The sequence below is a fragment of the Girardinichthys multiradiatus genome, chromosome X (genome assembly GCF_021462225.1).
Source record: "Girardinichthys multiradiatus isolate DD_20200921_A chromosome X, DD_fGirMul_XY1, whole genome shotgun sequence".
In the NCBI taxonomy this organism is placed as follows: Eukaryota; Metazoa; Chordata; class Actinopteri; order Cyprinodontiformes; family Goodeidae; genus Girardinichthys; species Girardinichthys multiradiatus.
Window position 1 is genome coordinate 935156 of NC_061817.1, and position 22171 is coordinate 957326.

At 40.1% G+C, this 22171-nt stretch overlaps 1 protein-coding gene across 6 annotated transcripts in view; it reads left to right on the plus strand.

Annotated features, from left to right (window-relative positions):
- The window catches only part of LOC124862181 (methyltransferase-like protein 22), a 35707-nt gene that overhangs the window by 941 nt on the left and 12595 nt on the right, over nucleotides 1-22171 (plus strand). For 5 of the 6 annotated variants that reach the window (XR_007036882.1, XM_047355996.1, XM_047355995.1 and 2 more), the window contains 6 exons: nucleotides 2299-2471; nucleotides 3752-3947; nucleotides 9626-9780; nucleotides 11157-11197; nucleotides 14354-14498; nucleotides 16982-17053. Coding sequence is in view for 5 of the 6 variants with exons in the window: in XM_047355996.1 (XP_047211952.1) it covers nucleotides 2366-2471; nucleotides 3752-3947; nucleotides 9626-9780; nucleotides 11157-11197; nucleotides 14354-14498; nucleotides 16982-17053 (715 nt within the window). In the remaining variant the exon portion in view is untranslated. The remainder of the gene's footprint in view (nucleotides 1-2298; nucleotides 2472-3751; nucleotides 3948-9625; nucleotides 9781-11156; nucleotides 11198-14353; nucleotides 14499-16981; nucleotides 17054-22171) is intronic. The other variant, XM_047355998.1, reaches the window with a different exon arrangement.

The window sequence follows — 22171 nt, forward strand, 5'->3', positions numbered from 1 at the left end:
TGCCAGAAATCGACGGTCAACATGATATCATAGTGTAAAGAAGTTCCACCCTCTTACCAGTCTAGGGTTTCAGGTTACCAGGTTAATTATTAGAATTTTTCCACAGGTTGGATTGCTAAAATGTTTCAAATTGTGAATAATCTTTTTCACTGTACAGTGACAGATTGCAAACTCATAGCTGGCACAAGTGTTTGGTGGGCCAAACGGGACTAAATTAAACAAAGAAATAAATATGCAATGAAATAAATAAATGTGAATGTCCTATAAAATAAATACATGTATGATTAAGTAAGTAAATGTAGCATTCAACATCCCCTTTAAATAATTAAATTTACCATTTAATTATGAAAATAATTAAATGTCACAAAAAAATAATCTAAAAACAAATATAATTTTTTTTTCACTCTCTATTTCATGGTTTCGTGTTCAGCCATCATTAAATAATTTAGACTGTCATGTTGACCCATCAAACTCAGTGGGTGGGATTAGAGCGGCTCCTCAACAGTCCCTGACGTCTGATTGGCTGCTTTACACTGGAAATCAAGCTAGCTCCTTCCAGTTTGGCATGACTCTTGACTGGAAAGTGTGCAAATAACTCCAGTATGTTCAAGAAATTGATAATTTTTTTTTTTTTAACCACAAACTCTTGGTGAGTAACTCCAGATTCTTGGTCCCCAGTTTGGTCTTAAACATATCTAACCAGTTCACGAGAAAGGTCATTGAAACTGCCACAGGATCAGTGTTAGCCCCACCTACTGAGTTAGATAGATCAAGTTAATGACAGTGCTGCATGGAAGCCATGAAATAAATAAATATATTGTTAAATATATTTAAATTAATTAAGTAACTCGGCGGAGAGCGCCTGGTGGCGGGGTTGCTCCTCGCGGGACCCAGCCGGGCCAAGCCCGAACGAGAGACGCAAGGCCATCCCCCAGTGGGCCCACCACCTGCAGGGGGAACCGTGAGGGACCGGTGCAAAGAGGATTGGGTGGCGGACGAAGGTGGAGACCTCAGCGGCCTGGATGCTTAGGATGGGACAAAAAGCTAAATAGTAAAAATCTGTAAGGTGGAAATACTTTTTCACAGCATTGTAGGTCATTCTAGTTAAAATATTATGTTATTTTTGTCAAACAGTTACATTTGGTATTCATAAAGAAATAGGTTACTAATTGTCACTGACGTGTCTATTAAGTTTAGGGTCCTTAATGATTTATAGGTCAGAATTAAACTTTGCCAACAAAAGAAAGAAGTGGAAAAAGATTCCAAACAGAAACTTTGAAAAACTTTCCAAAACCTGGGGAACTATTGATCAAGGCCACTTTAACATAAAGTATTTTAAGGGTGAGTTCTGTAGCTTAACTATAATGAGAACACACAGTAAAATATATTTAAAGAGACACTTGGTAATGTGTGAAATAGAGGTGAGCTATTTGGAGTTTTTGGGGTTGAAGATGGACTACAATCACCTGCTAAATCGTTTCTTAAATATTCAGCTCTGAGGTTTAGTTACATTTTGATTCACTGACAGCTCTTTCGTTGTTTAGGAAGATGATTCATGCTCAAAAATACAACTTGCATTATAATTGTGGACACTGTATGTAGCAAAGAATGGGCTAAACTGTCACTGTCTAGATGTGCAGTCCTAGTGCACACACAGCTCTAGCTACAGCAAAAAGTGCTCTTACAAAGTATCGGCCCTTCAGAGAGAACCTCTCCGTCATTCATTCACTTTGACCTTGAGCTGGGTTAAAACTGGGAGAGGAGCTGGTTTCCAGTGGGCAATAAGACCAGGTCTTTTGGTGAGATCTTGGTGAAGGCTTGGTTTGCCTTGTGTTTTGAGTGTGCTGAATTGAGGGCTGTATGCTTCAGGTTGTTTTTCCCCATAAACCTGGTTTCTTAATTATGAACTACCAAATGTAAAGGACAAATTAAACTGGGTAATAAAATTAATAATAACTAATCAGCTAAATTGCCCTGAACTACACACTGATTCCCTTCGGAAAGGCAGGAATGTTTTGACACTTCATATATCAGGAACCTGGGCCCTGATAACAAGATCTGACTGTTACATCAACAGAGAGTTTATTACAGAGATGTGTTACTGGCCACAAAAACAATTAGCCACTGGAAAATCTGTCGTGCAAAAATATGTTGTGAAGTTATGGTAATGTACCCAATCCCTACCCCACCAACCTCAGCTGTAATCTATCAACCAGGCTTGCTGTTCCTGATTTGGATACCTTTGCTGCAGAAATAGTGATGTTTGCTCTGTGTGTGTGTGTGTGTGTGTGTGTCCAGTCTGTGCAGGTTATAGGAGGCAGATGGTTGGGCTGATCTGCTATTACAAGATTCTAAATGATCACCCATGGATCAGATCACCTTTAAACACGACACCGTGCTGTCAGATGTTCACATGCACCGGCCCAATTCACACCACTTTATGACGCGCCTCACCAGTGTTGGGCAGCCAGGTGTGTATCATAACAGCTTTGAGTGTCCTTCTGGTAAATTCAGATGTGGCAGACATGAACTTCACTGATGGATCACAGTCACAAAGTAATACAGAAGTTTCTCTACTTGTCAAAGATTACAGTAACGAATCACAGAGCGGTGTCCAGCCAGTCCACTTGTTGCTTAGTAACACTACGAGAACCTGCATGTTGTGCTTGGTTTTTGAGCTTTCGGCAGGAAGTAGACATCAGAGGATAATTTAAAAAAAGCTGCTAATTTAATACAATTTCTCTTCACTTTTGCATAAAAAATGGCTCTGATTCAGACCCTGTTTGCATTCAGTTCAGTTCTGTTTACTTTGTTCCTTTCAAACTAGTTCATTAAAATCAGGCATCTTACAAAGGATCTCATCAAACTCGAGTCGCACTTCAGTTGCAAAAATAAAAGACTTCAGACTCCTCTTAGACTTGTGCCCTAAAGACTTGAGAAATGACTTGGATTCGTAGTTTGTGACTCAAGTCTTAGTACCAGTTCTTATCTCATGTAATGCAGAATGAAAGGAAGCTGTGTGTGTTCACCAGACTGCAGCTGTTTTAATGTGAAAGGATGTTCTGTTTAATATTTTTAATACGGATACTTTGTTCAATGTTACTAAAACGTCTCCAGCTCAAATTGAAAAGAAAACCCCCCAAACCAGATTTAGTGAAACATTTAATGGAGGAGTGAACAATATGTAGACAGGGATAAACAGCTGTTAACTTAATCATTATAATGGGGACAACAGCGTAGTCGTCTTGCAGTCAGAAGGTTGTGGATACGCTTCCAGCTTCCTCCTGCCACATGGCGATGTGAGCAAGGCACTTAACTTAAAGTTGCTCACAGATCTGCGTATTGGTGCATGAATGTGTGCACGTTTGTGAGTGCGATTGAACACTAGTGTTAAGCGGTTTGAGCAGTCAGTATGACTGGAAAAGCGCCATAGAAATTCAGTCCATTTACAATGAAAAAGAAGAATTTTAACATTACCAGCATAAGTGCCTATTTATATACATAGGGGATAAATAGTACATTTGATACATTTTTATAATAATGTAAACTTTAGTAGCTTTGTGCATGCTGAATTGAATGTTAAAATATTAAAAGATCATTTTTAATGTTCATGTGGTAATTTTAGGGCTAAGGACAAGCAGTACAGCTTTGAACTCCTAACACAGTGATGTTGTTTAAGAGATGCACTGGTCATGGACTTGACTAGGACTTGGAAAGAATGACTTGTGAACATCTCTGTCCATCTGTCCAGTCTTCATGTCCAGATTTAGGATCTTGGCAGAAAGTCGTGATGACAGTAATTCTGGGAAAGGTTTAACAAATGAAGAGAAGCAGATCAGTCCAAAGAAAGGCAGAGTAACCTTTCATGAACAGGACGAGGAGGAAGGTAGTCAAGAAAACGTGGAGCCATTCTTGGATGAAGATGGAGACCTCGACGTCACACATCGGTATGAAAAATGAAACAATGCAGTAGACAATATTGGTTTTGTGGGTGTGGGGCATAGCACAGCGGGAGAGCGCATATGGAGGATTTAGTCCTTAATGCAGCTGTCCTGGGTCTGAGTCCCGACACTGGAGACCTCTTCCCAATCGCAAAAAACATCTTTAAAAAAATTTTGGTTTTGTGACCAAGAAACAAAATTTAACACAACTTACATTTCTTGTGTTCCACAGTTCTCCATTAATCTTGGGTTTTTTATAGGTTTTCTTAGTCATGTGCTTCATCTTCAGAGAGCTTAGACAAAATAACAAAAATAATGTCCTTAACTTAAAATAAAAAGAAACTTACCTAAGAAACAAGCTGTAGAAACCTACAAATAACCTGCTCAACCATCAGACAGGAGAAAACTGAATAAAATGAAATAAAATGGCAGCTCTCCCTGCTACAAAGCCAATGTGATTTAAAAAAATCTGGTTACAGAAGATTAACAAGAAGCATTCAAGACAAAACAAGCAAGGTAGTAGAAGTAGTAGAAGTGGCATTTTGTCTCTGCTGCTGATAGGCTTGAAGATGTTTGAGCAACAACCAGTTACAAAGGAGGAGGGGTACCAGAGCAGACCCCAGGACATGTCCCCCTTTATACGTTCCTGCATGCCTGCGTTTTCAGAACTGACCACAGGTTCTCATTGAGGTTAAGATGTGAGGAGTGTTCTGACCACAGCCACAGTATCAATCCTGCACTGTTAAACAGTGATCCATTGTGCAGGAGAACTTGAGGAACCGTTTAATCGAGCTTGGTTGGAACATTAAGGGAAAATGTGTAACAAGTTGTTGTAGCTTCATCTGCCATACATCCTATCTGTACTGGGCTTGGATATGAAAAGCGCCCATTTTTAAACCCATCTGCTCTTCAACGACACCATATTGTGCTTTCACTGTCTTCAAATATTTCAAATATCTTCAACATAAGAGTTGTAATTGTGGTGTTGTTTCCAAAATAAGTTCTTGCAGCTAAGTTTAAGGTTATGCCCTGCAGCAGGCAGAAAAGACAGAAGGATACCAGACATAGACATGATCATTCTGAAGGATAAATATTTCCGAAAACCAGACTTTTCCTAAAGATAAAAAGCAGCCTGGTTCAGTCATCAGTCTAAATGTTTGATTTAGAATCAGAGTGGAAGATCTGGCGTTAGGTGTTGACTCAACTGACCACAACAGAACATGCTTATTGAGTCCAAACAAATATGGTTTGATGTCCAATGTGTTTTCTTTCCATGTTCCTTAAACAAATCACAGAAATATTAGAAGACTGACAGAAGTAAAAAAAGACTTCTTTAATTGTGGTCTATATTTTACCGAAGCCCTGAAAGGCAAGTGAGAAAAAATACATTTTCAGAGGCTTATTTTTCCAAGTCTTTGTTCTTCAGCAAGGCAGTGGTTGTCTTGGAGGTGTGTTTGGGTTCATTATGACGTTGGAATACTTCCCTGCGGCCTAGTTTCTGAAGGTAGGGGACCATGTTCTGCTTTATCATGTCACAGTATATGTTGGGATTCATGATTACCTCGATGAACTGTAGCTCCCCACAGCCGGCAGCACTCACGCAGCCCCAAACTGTGACACTCCCACTACCATGCTTGACTGTAGGCAAGACACAATAGTCTTTGTAATCCTCACCTGACGGCCACCACACAGCTCGACAACATTTGAACCAAATAAGGTTATGTTGGTCTCATCAAACCACAGGATATGTTTCCAGTGATTCATATCCTCAGCCGGCTTGTCTTCATTAAACTGTTTGTGGGCTTTCTCCTGCATCACCTTCAGAAGAGGCTTCCCTCTGGGATGACAGCCAGAAGATTCAAGGGATGGCTTGCTTTTTTGGTGGATGTTCTTTGGAATTGAATAGAAAGGCGTCAAGTCATGCAAGGTCATCATGACTGAACAATTCATTTTAAGATGTCTATTACTCAAGAAACATCTGTGTAAAGTGTGGAGAGAGCCTTAGTTAATTTCAAATGACTATGTACTGATTCACTCTCTAAATATGAATCAGATTTATTGGAAGAAAGAGTGTGAAAAAATCTGCTAAATTCTAGTTTTACCCACCTGCATCTGACCTCAGTTGTTACCTGATAACTGAATGAATTGGTGTATAAGGTAACTACCAGACACTGATAAACACAAACCCACTCTCTTTTAAGCATTATTATTATAGGTAACGTTCTGTATGGACAGCACAGAAAAAATTAAATTTATTAAAATAATTTTAAATAAAAACATTCTTCACCATAAAATCAACCTTATCAAGAAGTATTAAACTTAAAAAGAAACTGAGGAGACAATGTAGCAGAAAATGAAACTGGAGAGATAACTGGGAGCTGTCCAGAAACTGGATCCATGCTGGAGTTGTCGTCCTGCACGAAACAATAAAGAAGGGATTTTATTGTAAATTGCTGTGGCCTAGGTCTATATGAACAATCCCAATTACAACATAGATTTCTTCTTTCAAGGAACATAGAACCTGCTCTGACTGATTATTAATAGACCCTTGATTTAAATATTGTTCTCAGTAATCACTGCTCACTTAAACTGTCTTTAGAGATGCAGGCTTAAGTTGTCAAGCTAAAGAATATACTGCATCCTAATAGAGACAGACAGTGTTCTTCAAAAGAAGAGTTGCAGCACAAAGGCACTCAGGAACAATCGATTATCATGCAATATAACTAACTCTGTCCATAAGAATATTCATTGAAGAAGTAGTTTTTATATTCAGCTACTTGTAATTATCAATAACAAAGCCTTATATCCCACTTAAACCAACTAAATACAGGTCCTTCTCCAAAAATTAGCATATTGTGATAAAGTTCATTATTTTCCATAATGTCATGATGAAAATGTAACATTCATATATTTTAGATTCATTGCACACTAACTGAAATATTCCAGGTCTTTTATTGTCTTAATACGGATGATTTTGGCATACAGCTCATGAAAACCCAAAATTCCTATCTCACAAAATTAGCATATTTCATCCGACCAATAAAAGAAAAGTGTTTTTAATACAAAAAACATCAACCTTCAAATAATCATGTACAGTTATGCACTCAATACTTGGTCGGGAATCCTTTTGCAGAAATGACTGCTTCAATGCGGCGTGGCATGGAGGCAATCAGCCTGTGGCACTGCTGAGGTCTTATGGAGGCCCAGGATGCTTCGATAGCGGCCTTTAGCTCATCCAGAGTGTTGGGTCTTGAGTCTCTCAACGTTCTCTTCACAATATCCCACAGATTCTCTATGGGGTTCAGGTCAGGAGAGTTGGCAGGCCAATTGAGCACAGTGATACCATGGTCAGTAAACCATTTACCAGTGGTTTTGGCACTGTGAGCAGGTGCCAGGTCGTGCTGAAAAATGAAATCTTCATCTCCATAAAACTTTTCAGCAGATGGAAGCATGAAGTGCTCCAAAATCTCCTGATAGCTAGCTGCATTGACCCTGCCCTTGATAAAACACAGTGGACCAACACCAGCAGCTGACACGGCACCCCAGACCATCACTGACTGTGGGTACTTGACACTGGACTTCTGGCATTTTGGCATTTCCTTCTCCCCAGTCTTCCTCCAGACTCTGGCACCTTGATTTCTGAATGACATGCAGAATTTGCTTTCATCCGAAAAAAGTACTTTGGACCACTGAGCAACAGTCCAGTGCTGCTTCTCTGTAGCCCAGGTCAGGCGCTTCTGCTGCTGTTTCTGGTTCAAAAGTGGCTTGACCTGGGGAATGCGGCACCTGTAGCCCATTTCCTGCACACGCCTGTGCACGGTGGCTCTGGATGTTTCTACTCCAGACTCGCAGGTCCCCCAAGGTCTGGAATCGGCCCTTCTCCACAATCTTCCTCAGGGTCCGGTCACCTCTTCTCGTTGTGCAGCGTTTTCTGCCTCACTTTTTCCTTCCCACAGACTTCCCACTGAGGTGCCTTGATACAGCACTCTGGGAACAGCCTATTCGTTCAGAAATGTCTTTCTGTGTCTTACCCTCTTGCTTGAGGGTGTCAATAGTGGCCTTCTGGACAGCAGTCAGGTCGGCAGTCTTACCCATGATTGGGGTTTTGAGTGATGAACCAGGCTGGGAGTTTTAAAGGCCTCAGGAATCTTTTGCAGGTGTTTAGAGTTAACTCGTTGATTCAGATGATTAGGTTCATAGCTCGTTTAGAGACCCTTTTAATAATATGCTAATTTTGTGAGATAGGAATTTTGGGTTTTCATGAGCTGTATGACAAAATCATCCGTATTAAGACAATAAATGACCTGAAATATTTCAGTTAGTGTGCAATGAATCTAAAATATATGAATGTTACATTTTCATCATTACATTATGGAAAATAATGAACTTTATCACAATATGCTAATATTTTGAGAAGGACCTGTACAACAAACAGGTAGCGGTAAAATAACACTGCACCCTGCCAGGACTAGACCGTACTCTGTGAGGTGAGCTATCTCCAACTCCCACTGAAGCCTGGGCCTTTGCGTCTCTAAAACCATCGTAGTGAATCTAAACCTCATTTTTAAAGGACTGATTCCATATATGGTGTTTTAAGGTAAAATATCTTGTTTAAAAGCATCCCAAAACTCCTCTTCAAACCAGACTTCTAGATTTTTTTAAACAAAATATAACTTGATGCACTCACCTGCACCTAGCTGGCTGACTGGCGCCACCCCTTTTTAGTGGACAGAAGTGGTATTACAAAAAATACACCCTTAGAAAAAAAGGAGGATAGAAATATTTGTTTTTCCACGTGCTTCTTTAGGCTTGAGACAAGAAAAGAAAAAAAGGCTTGGAAAAATTTACCAAAATTTATTTCACACTGTTGACTGGGACAAAAAAAACTGTTTATTTTTCATAATGAGTTTTTATTGAGCTGTTGTCACCAACATAAAAATACATAAACAAATAAATACATATATAAATCATTAATGGGTTTATATTTTAAAATTTTCCTTGTAATTAATCAAGCCCCTTTCTAATTTATTGTGACAGGTTATGATAAGCATGTAGTGAAAGCGGGAACAAGACTGAATCTTATGGCCTTAAAACCTAAGAAAGAGCAGTCATGGTGAGCAATGGTCATTTGTCCTAAAGATATCAATGCTGTAGTTAATTCTATATCTCACATGAATATACAATATTGGAATGAAAACAACATAGCATGGCCAACAAATGCACTGTTTATGAGTTTTTGCAGTATTTTGTTATACTGTACAATAATCTCATTTAGAATAGGCAATATTGGTTCTTGGAAACCATCCATTTGAACAACACAGCTGTTAGTGAAGGCTGGTGGTTTTATTCCATTGCCTCTAGTGGCGAAGTATTACAAGAACAGACACTTAGACAAATAAGCCTCTGAAAATTCATTTTTTCTCACTTGCCTTTCAGGGCAGAATTTAAAAAAAAAATTTTTTATTTAGAAATACTTTAGTCTTGATTTTTTCTCACTTACCTTTCAGAACTTCCGTTAGATCTAGTTATGTATGAACCTGAAGCAAAGAGAGTCACTGCATGGAGGAACTTGCTCATGTCATGTAAATCAAAGGTTATGTTGGTATAATTGTCTGTGAAAAGCTTAATCAAGTCTTTGGTACTTCCATAGATTCATTTATATTACATTTACATTGATTCCACAGACCACGGAAAAACTCTGTGGATGATGGTGGCAGAGATTTGGTCTGTCCCATCATCCTCCAACAGTCTGTTCCTGACCTGGAACAAGATGAGGAAATTGTTGATGATGAGGATGATGAAGAAGAGCATGATTGTTCCAAAGACATTATAAGAATTGGTAAGAATCAGAATTTATACAGTTTATTTTTATGCTTTGTAAACCAAATAGCTGATCTGGTGTTTTTGTAGCTGGATTTGCCCAAGACAAAGTAGATACAATATTACTGTCACAAAGGACTGTTTTGCTCAAAGAGAGGCTAAACTCCTGTAAAAGCTGAAAATGACTATGAACCAGACTAGTAGGAGCAGCTGATCAGGCGATCTAACATGAAGAGAAGCTCAAGGGAATGTGCAGCACTCTCATGCCTCCTGATGGTACTTTTGGACACATTGTAGTTCATGATGTGTATCCATCCATCATGTATATCCATTTCTATAAACCGAATCAAGAAATTCAACATGGGAAAGCATAGCGGATCAGAAATGTAGCAACTAGCCTTTTATGGATAACTGAGTTTGACTTCATAGACCTAGAACTTTATTGAATTGGACTGAGTGTAAACCTGGAATGGTTGTAAATTGAAATAATTGGAAATAAGCTGGATCTGTTTGTAAAGTTCTTTGTTGAGCTAACGTGAATTGACGCCAGTTAGTAGCGCTGTTGCCTTGCAGCATAAAGGTCAATGGTCTGCATCTTGGCCTGGGGACTTTCTGCCAGGAGTACCCAAACAGGTCAACACATGGGTCCTTGCTCCCACAGTCCAAAAACAAAACTGTTAGGTTAAATGGGATCTCTAAATTGCTCTTAGGTATGAGCGTGTGTGGGCATGGATGTTTGTCAGCCCCTATGTTGCTGGACTGGTGGCCTGTCCAGGGTGTACCCCATCTCTCACCCAGTGGCCACTGGAGACAGGTAGCAGTGGCACCGCAAAGATAAACTGGTGTAGAGGATGGACAGATGGATGTATTGGTGCCATATAAATAAAGTGTATATAAATGAACTGTAAATTCGAAGTGTTAATTGTGTAAAACCTATTGGAAGTAGATCAAATCAACGGTGGTGATTCCTGTTTACTTACTGGTTCCATTTAGTTCTGTTTCAGTCACCTGATAAAAACTCAGGATTAGACAAAACAGCATGTCTCAGTTGGAAACATTTTGATTATTGACTTTCGATGAATGAATGAATGACTTTATTGTCATTGATAGCAAGCTGCAACAAAATTAGAGTGCTGCTCTTTCAGTGCATGTCACATTCACATAATCCTTCCATGCACAATATGTACATACAAATGTGCACTGGTAAACTAAATGAAATGATTATAAAGCACAAATAAAAGCAAATAAATACATAACCATCATTAGACACTAGACTTATTTATAGTGTATTTACTGATCTGGAGTATACTTTTATTATTTAGATTTATACTCAAAATATTCAACTGTCGCCAACCTGACAACATGAATTCCTTTATGACTGCTATCTGTTTACAGAGCACACCATGGCTACACCCTTGGAAGATGTTGGCAAACAGGTGAGTAGTTTAATCCTGCCTGATGATTACATTCTGTGACTGCGGTTTGAGTTAGATCTGCAGCACATCAATATGAGCTCATCTCCTCTTTATCTTTTAACGCAACAGAAGAAAGACTTTTTAACATCTACCCATAGATGTAGAGAAACAAGTGAATGATTATCTGCAGAGAGATATAAACATGGTTAACTGGATAATTCAGATCATATAAATGTCAAATAAGGATTTCCTAGTCTAACGTAAAATATTGAGGATTAGGCTGGTTCATAAGATAGTAATGGTAAAAAGAAAGTGCACCTTTTTAGCCATTTTTAGTTTTATATGTGAAGATCATGTGTCTGGGATCTGATTTTCAACAGATTCTAGAGTTTCTTAAAATTTTAAGTGTGATACAACACACATTGATTCCATGCTGTCAATTTTTATTAAACAGAGAAGGAGCCAAAATGAAAAATCTGTTATCAGATAAACTAACTACACCCTTGATGCTTCTATAGGATTCTGGAGCATATTTGACAGCCAGGTGCTATCAAATATTTCTGTAGTCTCATCTGTCCGAGTGACATTGTTCCAAAAGTCTTGTGCTTCATTCAAATGCAGTGTTGTAGATCTAAGCTGTGCTGCCACGTTGTTTCTGGAGATAGGAGGTTGTCTCCAAACATCCATTGCTGTTCGGTCTCATAATTGTTCTGTCGTGAACTTTAACATTTAACAAGCTGTCTGAGGCCTGTAGAGGCTGACATTTGTCATATCTCCGAGCATTGTAATTTCTGACCATGGGGTAAATTTGCTGACATGAGTGAAGTTGGTCGGCCAACATTTTTCACACCTAACAAACTGGAGTCAAACGTTTGGGCTATATTAGTGCTGCAAACATTTTCGTTTGTGTCTTCGGCATTTTTGAGATTTTAATAAAGGTTTAAAGAGGTCATCAAAGTTCAAAAACCCCTACCATAATTTCTAAAGGAAACTAAATTGGTCCTGATCAGTTTTGCCACATTTATGATACTATTTGTCTATGTACAGTACTGTGCAAAAGTTTTAGGCAGGTGTGAAAAAATGCTGTAAACAAAGAATGGTTTCAGAAATATAAATGATTATTGTTTATTTTTATCAATTTACAAAATGCTAAGTGAATGAACCCAAACATACAGCTAAATTCATTAAGAACTATCTTCAGTGTAAAGAAGAACAGGAATTACTGGAAGTGATGGTGTGGCCCCACAGAGCCCTGATCTCAACATCATGGAGTGTGTCTGGGATTACATGGAGAGACAGAAGGATGTGAGAAAGTCTACATCCACAGAAGATCTGTGGTTAGTTCTCCACGATGTTTGGAACAACCTACCAGCTGATTTCCTTCAAAAACTGAGTGCAAGTGTAGAAGAATTTATGCTGTTTTGAAGGCAAAAGGTGTTCACACCAAATATTGATTTGATTTAGATTTTTCTGTTCTTCATTCATTGCATTTTGTTGATTGATGAAAATAAATGATTAACACTTCCATTTTTGAAACCGTTCTTTGTTTACTGCATTGTTTCATGCCTGCCAAAATCTTTTGCACAGTACTGTAGGTGTTTTGGTAAGTTTTCCACTTTATTCAATTCAAAACTCATTTCTGTTACTGGCTCTGGTGCTGCTGACACCACCTGGATCTGCAGCCTTGTTCCAATCCAAATGTATTCATAAACCCTTTAAAAAACCCACAAAGGGAACAAAGTTCTGTACACTGCAAAACAATCAAACCAGCAAACATCATAAATAGAACAATAAAAACAACAAAAATATCAGCTAAAAAAATTACATGGAATATAAATAAAAACAAATAATTAAGATAAAATCTAAAGTGTAAGGCATATTATAAAAATGGGTTTTAAATGAAGATTTAAATACAGCTCATGAGAAGGCCAGTCTGATGTGTAACGGCAGGACGTTCTATAACTCTGGCCCGATCCCCTCTGAGCTTACACCTGGTTCTGGGTACACTCAGAATCCAGTTCATTCTGTTCAGCTGCCTTCTAACCTGACTTCTAGAGACAGACAGTTGGAAGGGGGAGGCAAAGGGAGCATTGGCATTTCCCGATTTAGTTGAAGACAAACATGTAGAAGCAGAAGGTCCATGGCTGAGGTGGAAGATAAAACATGGTGTGACAGGAAAGCTGTGGGTCAAAGGAGGGTGGGATGTCTGTTTGGCTGTGGGCAGGAGAGGAGGATGCTGAGCTTGTTTCTGACCTGAACCTATTAAAGAATGTGTTTAGTTCATTGACTTTGTCCAGACATCCATCTATTCTAATTCTCCTGCTTGAAGCTGTGATCTTCTTCATCTCTGACCAGACATCTCTGATATTGTTTTGCTGGAGTTTGCTCTCCAGCATTTGTAGTCTACCCTTGATGTTAAGTTGCTTCTGTATACTCCTGACTAATTCCCTGTTTACCTCTCTGAAGGCTCTTTTTATTTCTTGTTTAGCCGTACTTTCAGGTCCCTGGTGATCCAGTACAGCTTCCCTCTGAACAAGGGCTTTATAGTTGGAGCAGAGAAAATCTGATCTGGATTGCCAGGAGGGTGTCTTGCCTTTGCATGAAACAAATCCAGCTGATTGTTATGCAAACTGCTGTAGGTTTGATTGTGAGACTTTAAAAGCTTTTAACAAGATCTACTAAAATTTTGCACAATTGATCTGCACAAACTTTAATTCTGCCAGTAATTACAGCCGGTCTGGAAATGTTACCTTGGAAATGTAACTGGTGACATCAACAAGTTACATTATTTAAAATGTAATATAATATGCAGTATAATATATCTAATGTAGATTTAATTCATAAATGTAATTTAATTAATTACCTTTGAATATGTTTTTGTTAAAAAGGTTTTGTTAAGTCTGGTTTCCTACTTTGAACTAAGGATGAGGAATTATTTAATAAACATGTCTCTTTTATAGATTTTTTCACATTTTCGATATAAATAAAATGTCCATATTTCTGGATAGTGTACCTGGTATGATGCAAAATAACAAAACATTTTAGGCATTTTAGAAAGCCTGTTGACCTTTGTGGAAGTACTCTTTAGTAATACTGAACTGTGTCAGGAGTTCCTGAGATAAGTTGAGGTTAAAATAAAGCAGATGCTTATATTTTATATCATTTGGGTTACAAAAGGTTTGGCGGGGGGCCCTCCTCCTGGCTGACTTCATCCTGTCCAATCCAGACACATTCAGAGGGGCCACTATCCTGGATATGGGAGCAGGGACAGGCTTAACCAGCATCGTCATGGCAACCACAGCCAAAACAGTCTACTGCACAGGTATGATGCCATTAAGTAGGGCTGCTTAATTATCGGGGAGTAAAAGTCAAACTATTTAACACAGTCACTCATTGAATTCAAGAAAAACTGTTTGTATTTATTGCATTAAAGAACATTGCTACCAAAGCTTTAAAACAGTATTTCCAGTGCTGTAAGAAGTTACCCTCTTACCAGCTCAAAGGGTGGCACGTTTAAAGACTCCAGTGATACTGTTATCTGTTGGTAACAGTATCACTGGTTGTTGGAGTACAAGTCCTTATTGTCCATGTAAAGTCATAACCTTAGATCTTACTCTTAAATATATTTTTTCGGCACTAGTGGCCTTTATTTTTGACAGTAGGTAGACAGGAAAGGGAGTAGAGAGAGGGGGAGACATTCGGTAAATGTTGCCGTGTCCGGAACTCGAACCTGGGACAGCCGCCTCAAGGACTGTAGCCTCCGTGCATGGTCGCGCCCTTAACCCCTACGCCATCAGCGCTGCACCAACCTTACATCTTACTCTTGAAGAGTCTGAACCAGACATAACCATGAGATTTTTCACCTGAGAATAAAGACGATATTTCCACATCATAAAAACTTTAATAAGAATGAGTAAATAGTCTAGGAAAAACAGCTGTGGTTATAGAAAGTCTGTTTAGGTAAAGCCTGTACATTAAATCAATTTGTTCCAAGTCTGATAAAAAACATCTTTCTAAATTATTAAGCATTATGTCAACTTTCCCATTTTAAATACTTCAAATATTACATATTAAAGATTCATTTCCAATGTTCTAGTGCTGGTTAGGTTGGGCATACTGTATAAGAGTCACTTTTATTCCCCCATCAATGGTGTGTGTAGAAGCTTTATATCAAAGTTAATTGGTCTTAAAGTTTAGATGGATTTTTATTTTCTTTACAGTTCTTAATGTCTTTCGAATGCCAATCCAGTATAGTTGAAGTTTTGGGAAATCCCAAAATATACAGTAGTAGCTTGCCTCACCTGAGCTGCACTGTTTCCAGTATTGAACGATTTGGTTCTTATATCTATCTTGATGTGGGGTTTAGAAATATCTTACGTTCTTCCAACAATGCTCTCTCCAAGTCAGTGTAAGTAGAAGACCACTGAAATTTAAAAATGTTACCCCAGGTTTCCTCTGATAGTCTAATCTTGGCCTCAGACTTCTGTTTAACAAATCACGTTTTGTCATTGTTACTGAAGAAGAAAGCATAGTTCACTTTACTTCCTATACATTTTATTCAAAGCAGCTATTAAATCTTTATGGAACTCTAATGTCAAATATACAGGAGTACAATTCCGGTTGAAATAGTTCCACAATTAATGATATTGGAAAATGCCATTTTGCTCCGAACTAAATTTATCCAGCCGGGACATAAAACTTTTGAATGAATGAAATGTACTTTCTGTATCCAGGATTTAAACGTTTTATCTAGTCTGTTAGGGATGAAGTATGTGTCATATGCACACCATCTACAAGGTTTTCTTATATAATCGAACAACCTTCTGCCATTTTTTCCAATGTAAAATGTACCCAGAGGATTTTTACATCTAATTTGGTACTCCATCTGCAATAGCTGCTTGAAGCAGAATATTGGTATAAAATTCTAATTCTTTCCATTTAACTTTGTAGTCTTTATTGGGCCAGTGGAGTAGAGGAATTAATTGTTCCAGAAATCCAGAATATGATGAACTGAAGGACACAGGACTCTTGTTGGTCCTGTGTCAGGATTTGCTGAACTTATTCCTGTGTCTTAAAGGGGACAAATGATGCTTTTAAATCCTTCCTTTTCACACTTACATCAATTAGTTGTGTTCTATATAAAGTGGAACTGCAATGCTTTGGTGTGAATTATTAGTGTAGTTAGGCCTGTCGTGATGACAAATTTTGCTGGACGATAAATTGTCCCAGAATTTGAGATAAATGATAATATTGTCGTTTCGAGACCGTTTTCAACTAATTTTATGATAATGGCATAATAATGGAAGTAGCAAGTGCTAAATGTTTTAAAAAACGTTTAACACTGGAACCGGAAGACATTTTAAATATCCAAAATAAATAAATAACCAAAAACTATAAATACAATGAAATATGAAGTCTCTATAAACAAAAAAGCCCTTCAAAGAATATTAGCCATTAGGCCCAGACAGGGAAAGCAAAACCACTGTTTTTATGACAAAAAGCAAACTTAACAACAAAAGCACTCCATTTGAATAAGAGCAGATGCCTCATCAGGCCGTATGTGAATCTGTAGCTACTTTAGTCTGGTGGATTAAACGATTCAACGCTCCAGTGATTGTGGACTGTCAACAAGACGAAGATAGCCTGGTTGTAGATTTTTTTTTCCCGGCTGGGAAAACTGCATTGGATGGTTATGTTTTAGTTGCAGATGCATGTTTGTTGTTGCGTTTAGTTGCTACTGTTTTACACCAAATACCAGCTCACACAGGTTCAGTGGTTCACTTAAATGCTAAATGTGTTTTACAGATGTGGGTGATGACGTTCTAAGGTTGTGCAGCCGGAATGTAGTTTTGAATAAGCACATCATGGAATCCACAGGTAAGCTGACATGATGTCCTTTTTATTTTCTTTCAGCCTTCAGGCATGGTTTATGATTTGTAAATAGTAAAATTATATTTCAGTTTCACCTGCTGTAGTCACTCTTGAGTTTTATGAACTTTTTCTTGCATTACCTCAGCGAAAACCTTCTCATTTCTCCTTGTTTTAATGGCCAATCAGCAAACAGCAGTCTGTTCACGTCACATGTAGTCCCTCCCCAGCCCCGATTGTGCCTGCTTGGGGAAATGTACGAAAAATACAGGTACTGGACTGGAAGAAATGGAAACGCTTGCAAAGCAGGCTATGTGGCGTGGAGCTGGTCTAAGTAGAGCCCGTGAAGAAGGGACATAAGTCTGACTTTCAGATAAACATTGTAGACAGCAATGACTATTTAAATGTGGAACACAGTTAGAAAACTCCAGTCTGCTTATTAAGTTATTTATTAATTAGTCAGAATTGTATAAATGGCTGTCATAATATTAAGCTATGCTAAATTATATTAATGTCCATAACGGTAACCATAAATAGTCTTATAATCTTATCAAAAATCTGTCAGAAGAAAGAATTCCTGACTTTTTCATTAACTGATCTCTTTAAATATCAAAATATGAATCAGGAGATTTCTGCATATTTCTCCAAAGTAGGATTGAGTCACATAGAAATTATGTTTAGGAATCAATGTGAGCTAATCCTTTGTAGAATAAAGAACATTTTTTATTAATCAAACTAATTTCTATAGAAAACATTATTTCTGCTTTACCACTAACCATTAAAGGGGTGGTTAAATGGCGAGGCAATCGGCGTTCAAAATACGTATTTCTCTAAGTATTATGAGGTTCCCTCAAGCTAAAATGAAAGTTTTTAGTGACAGTTTGTCATAAGAGGATTTTATGGCCAAATTTCGAGGTTCTAATACCTACTTTAATTTGAAAGGGGAAAGAAAGAAAAATGAAACCAAGACTCAGAACCAGAATTGATCCTTTAGCTTTTTGCCTAGAACCACCACATAAGAACTGAAAGGGTGCCTTGCTGGGTCAGATTGGGCCGTTTACTCTAACGGAACCGGGCTTTGTTTGCTCATGCGGTTTCCACCTCAATCTCTGTCAGCTGCAGAGATAATGGGCTCATGCTCCAACACCGTTTCTGATTTCCCACAATGAAATCCCAAAACTGGCGAGCAGTACCACTCTGTTCTGCCACTGGACTTGTGATGTGTGGAGGTTGCCCACCTCGGATCACTGACATACTCTGAATGCTTATATCAAGGCAACAAGTTTTAAAGAAAATGCCCAAGGTGTACGTAAGACAAACAAAGCACAATCTTTACTCAAAAATAGATAAGAGTAATGCAGTGTTTTTGCAAGCAAAGACATTTATGCAGCTGGATTTCAGAAGGTTAATAAGTCATTTCTAACCTATTTGGGCAAAGCTGCTTGATGAAGTCAAAGGCTTGAGGTCTTAGAACAATCTTAGCTCAACTCAGCCATTTCAGATTTTGGGCTGGCGACGTCACAAGGGACTTATTAACCAATCAGAAGCAAAGGGGAAAGTGAGAGACACATCTTGTTATATAGCCAATGAAAAATTTATTCTACTATATTTGCAAAACAGAGACTGTTCTAAGTTGCAAAAATGTCAAAAATCTCCCACTCTAGTTATACAAATTACAGCAATTAAAAGAGAAATTTCTTTCAGTAAATACTCGTACTCGTCGTCTTCCGCTTTATCCGGAACCGGGTCACGGGGGCAGCAGACTCGGCAAAGACACCCAGACGTCCCTCTCTCTAGACACCTCCTCCAGCTGCTCCAGGGGGAGCCCAAGGCGTTCCCAGGCCAGGCGAGAGACATTGTCCCTCCAGCGTGTCCCGGGCCGTCCCCTGGGCCTCCTCCTGGTGGGACGTGCCTGGAACACCTCCCGAGGAAGGTGTCCAGGAGGCATCCGGTATAGATGCCCGAACCACCTCAACTGGCTCCTCTCGATGTGGAGGAGCAGTGGCTCTACTCCGAGCCCCTCCCGGATTGCCGAGCTCCTCACCCTATCTCTAAGGGAGTGCCCGGCCACCCTACGGAGGAAGCTCATTTCAGCCGCTTGTATCCGGGATCTCGTTCTTTCGGTCATGACCCAAAGTTCATGGCCATAGGTGAGGGTAGGAACGTAGACCGACCGGTAAATCGAGAGCTTCGCTTTTCGGCTCAGCTCTCCATCACAACGGACCGGCACAGTGCCCCCATTACTGCGGCAGCCGCACCGACAGAGTCAGACAAAGAGCGGTTCAAGACACCTTCATGAGGACTACTAAATCGAGGCACGTGACGTCGCCCGGCATGGCGGAGTCGGGGTCCCACCCTGGAGCCAGGCCTGGGGTCGGGACTCGTTGGAGAGCGCCTGGTGGCGGGGTTGCTCCTCGCGGGAACCGGCTGGGCCAAGCCTGAACGAGAGACGCGAAGCCATCCCCCAGTGGGCCCACCACCTGCAGGGGAACCGTGAGGGACCGGTGCAAAGAGGATTGGGCGGTGGACGAAGGTGGAGACCTCGGCGGCCCGATCCCCGGATGCTTAGGCTGGCTCTAGGGACATTGAATGTCACCTCACTGGGGACGAAGGAGCCTGAGCTTGTGCGGGAGGTCGAGAGATATCGACTAGAAATAGTTGGGCTCGCCTTCACGCACAGCGTGGGCTCTGGAACCCATCTCCTCAAGAGGCGATGGACTCTCTTCTTCTCTGGAGTGGCCCACGGGGAGAGGCGGCGGGCAGGGGTGGGTTTACTTGTTGCCCCCCAGCTCAGCCGTCTCGTTGGGGTTTACCCCAGTGGATGAGAGGATTGCATCCCTGCGCCTTTGGGTTGAGGACAGGTGTCTGACTGTCGTTTCGGCCTACTTGCCGAGCGGTAGTGCGGAGTACCTGGCCTTCTTGGTGTCCCTGTCGGGAGCGCTGGATAGTGCCCCTCCCGGGGACTCCATTAATCTACTGGGGGACTTCAGCGACCACGTGGGAAACGACCGTGACACCTGGAGAGGCGTGATCGGGAGGAATAGCCTCCCTGGTCTAAATTCAAGTGGTGTTTTGTTATTGGACTTCTTTGCTAGTCACGAATTGTCCATAATGAACACCATGTTCAAACATAAGGGTGTCCATCAGTGCACTTGGCACCAGGACACCCTAGGCAGGAGGTCGATTATCGACTTTGTTGTCGTATCATCAGACCTTCGGCCCCATGTTTTGGACACTCGGGTTTAGAGAGAGGCTGAGCTGTCCACTGATCACCACCTGGTGGTGAGTTGGATCCGCTGGAAGAGGGGAAAGCCAGACAGACTTGGCAGGCCCAAGCGCATAGAGAGGGTCTGCAGGGAACGTCTGGCGGAGCCCTTGGCCAAGGATGTATTCAACTCCCACTTCCGGGAGAGCTTTGACCAGATTCCATCATTAGGAAATCCACACATTAAAATAAATTAGATCATAAACTAATACCATAAATTGTATGGTACAGGGAATAAGTATTGAAGATTTCTGACAGAGAAGTCGAAAGAATAACCCAGAGTTGGCAAGTGTTGTCAAAGAACCAGGGAGCAAGGTGAGAACATCACGGTGTGGGCTGTCTTCAATCACATGGTACTGGCAGACTTCATATCATTTTAAGAGGAATGAATTGAGAATGGCCTCCTCAAATCACCTGACTTTTATCCATGTGAAAATCTATGAAAAGAACCAGAGATCAGAGTGCATACAACAAAACCCCAGAACCTTAAAGATCTGAAGCCAGTTTATGACAGGTCATAAAGGAGTCATCTAGAAGTTGTCATTACCAAGAAAAGCTTATCCACATAGTATGCAATACATTTCTGTGTGTCATTCCAGTTTCTTACCCATAACCTAATTTGTGTACTAATTTCTTTGATTTCATTGTATGTGTGGATTATTTTGTTTGTTGCAGCCATCTGGTCTAAATCTTAAATGCTTCTCATATGGGGAACCCAGGCCGCCACATGCAGGATGAGAAGTTTGCTTTGACTGACATATTGTTCTACAAAGTCATGAGTGAAATGGGAGGTTTGACTGAGTGTCAACGAGGGGCTAAATTCAGCAAGGAAACAGCTGTTGGGAAAAGGCTGTTCCTGAATCTAGTGGCTATCGTCCATAGGCTCCTATAGGACCCCCAAGAGGATAAACAGTCCAGTGAGTGAAGAGGTCTCTCCTGATGGAATGCTCTTCTGAGACATAGCTTCCTGTAGATCTCCTCAATAGCAGGAAGTGAGGCTCCAGTAATGCATTGGGCAGTTTTCACCACTTTCTGCAGTGCCTTACTGTCAGACAAATGCCTCTTTTCCACTGGCTCAATTTTGCTCCACTTGACTCCACTCGGCTCGCTTTCCATTAGTGTTTTTTCCGTACCGGATACTACTTTTTTGGTCCCTGCTCCTTAGCAGGCTGAGTAGGGACTATATGTAACGTGAACAGACTGCTGTTCATTGGCCATTGGACCAGGAGAAATGAGGTTTTTGTTGAGGTAGTGCAGGAAAAAGTTAATAAAACTCATGACTCACGACTACAACAATATTAAGGACCACCATCGCCAGAGCGGGTCAAACTGAAATATAACTTTTCTATTTACAAATCATGAACCATGCCTGAAGGCTGAAAGAAAAGAAAAAGGAAGCTAAGCTTTCTACATTACACAGGGGGAGCGCTGTGTTTAATATCATCCTAAACCAGCTGATCACACATAAAATCAGCTGTTCAGACCCACAAACATTTCCCTCAAAACACACAAAACAATACCACCATAAAACAGCGTGTTTGGTTTGGAAATGTATTGATTTAAGTGAACCACTGTCTGTGGGACGAGGGAGCAGGCAGAGAGCAGCTGCCCATAATCAGACTGCCTGCATCAGATCAAATGGGAGGAAGACTCCCCTGAATATGTAGAGCATGAATATCGACTATTGAACCTAAAACTAACTTCATTGCGGTCAAAAGTCCGGGGTTTTGCTCTTTAAAGTCCTTAACTTCATTGTTGCCATGGCTGAGACAAAAACCTGCTCATAAAGCCCAAAATTCTAACTTCCTGCTTCTTAATTTTATTATTTTGCCAGCAGCAGTTTATATTAACATATTTTTTCC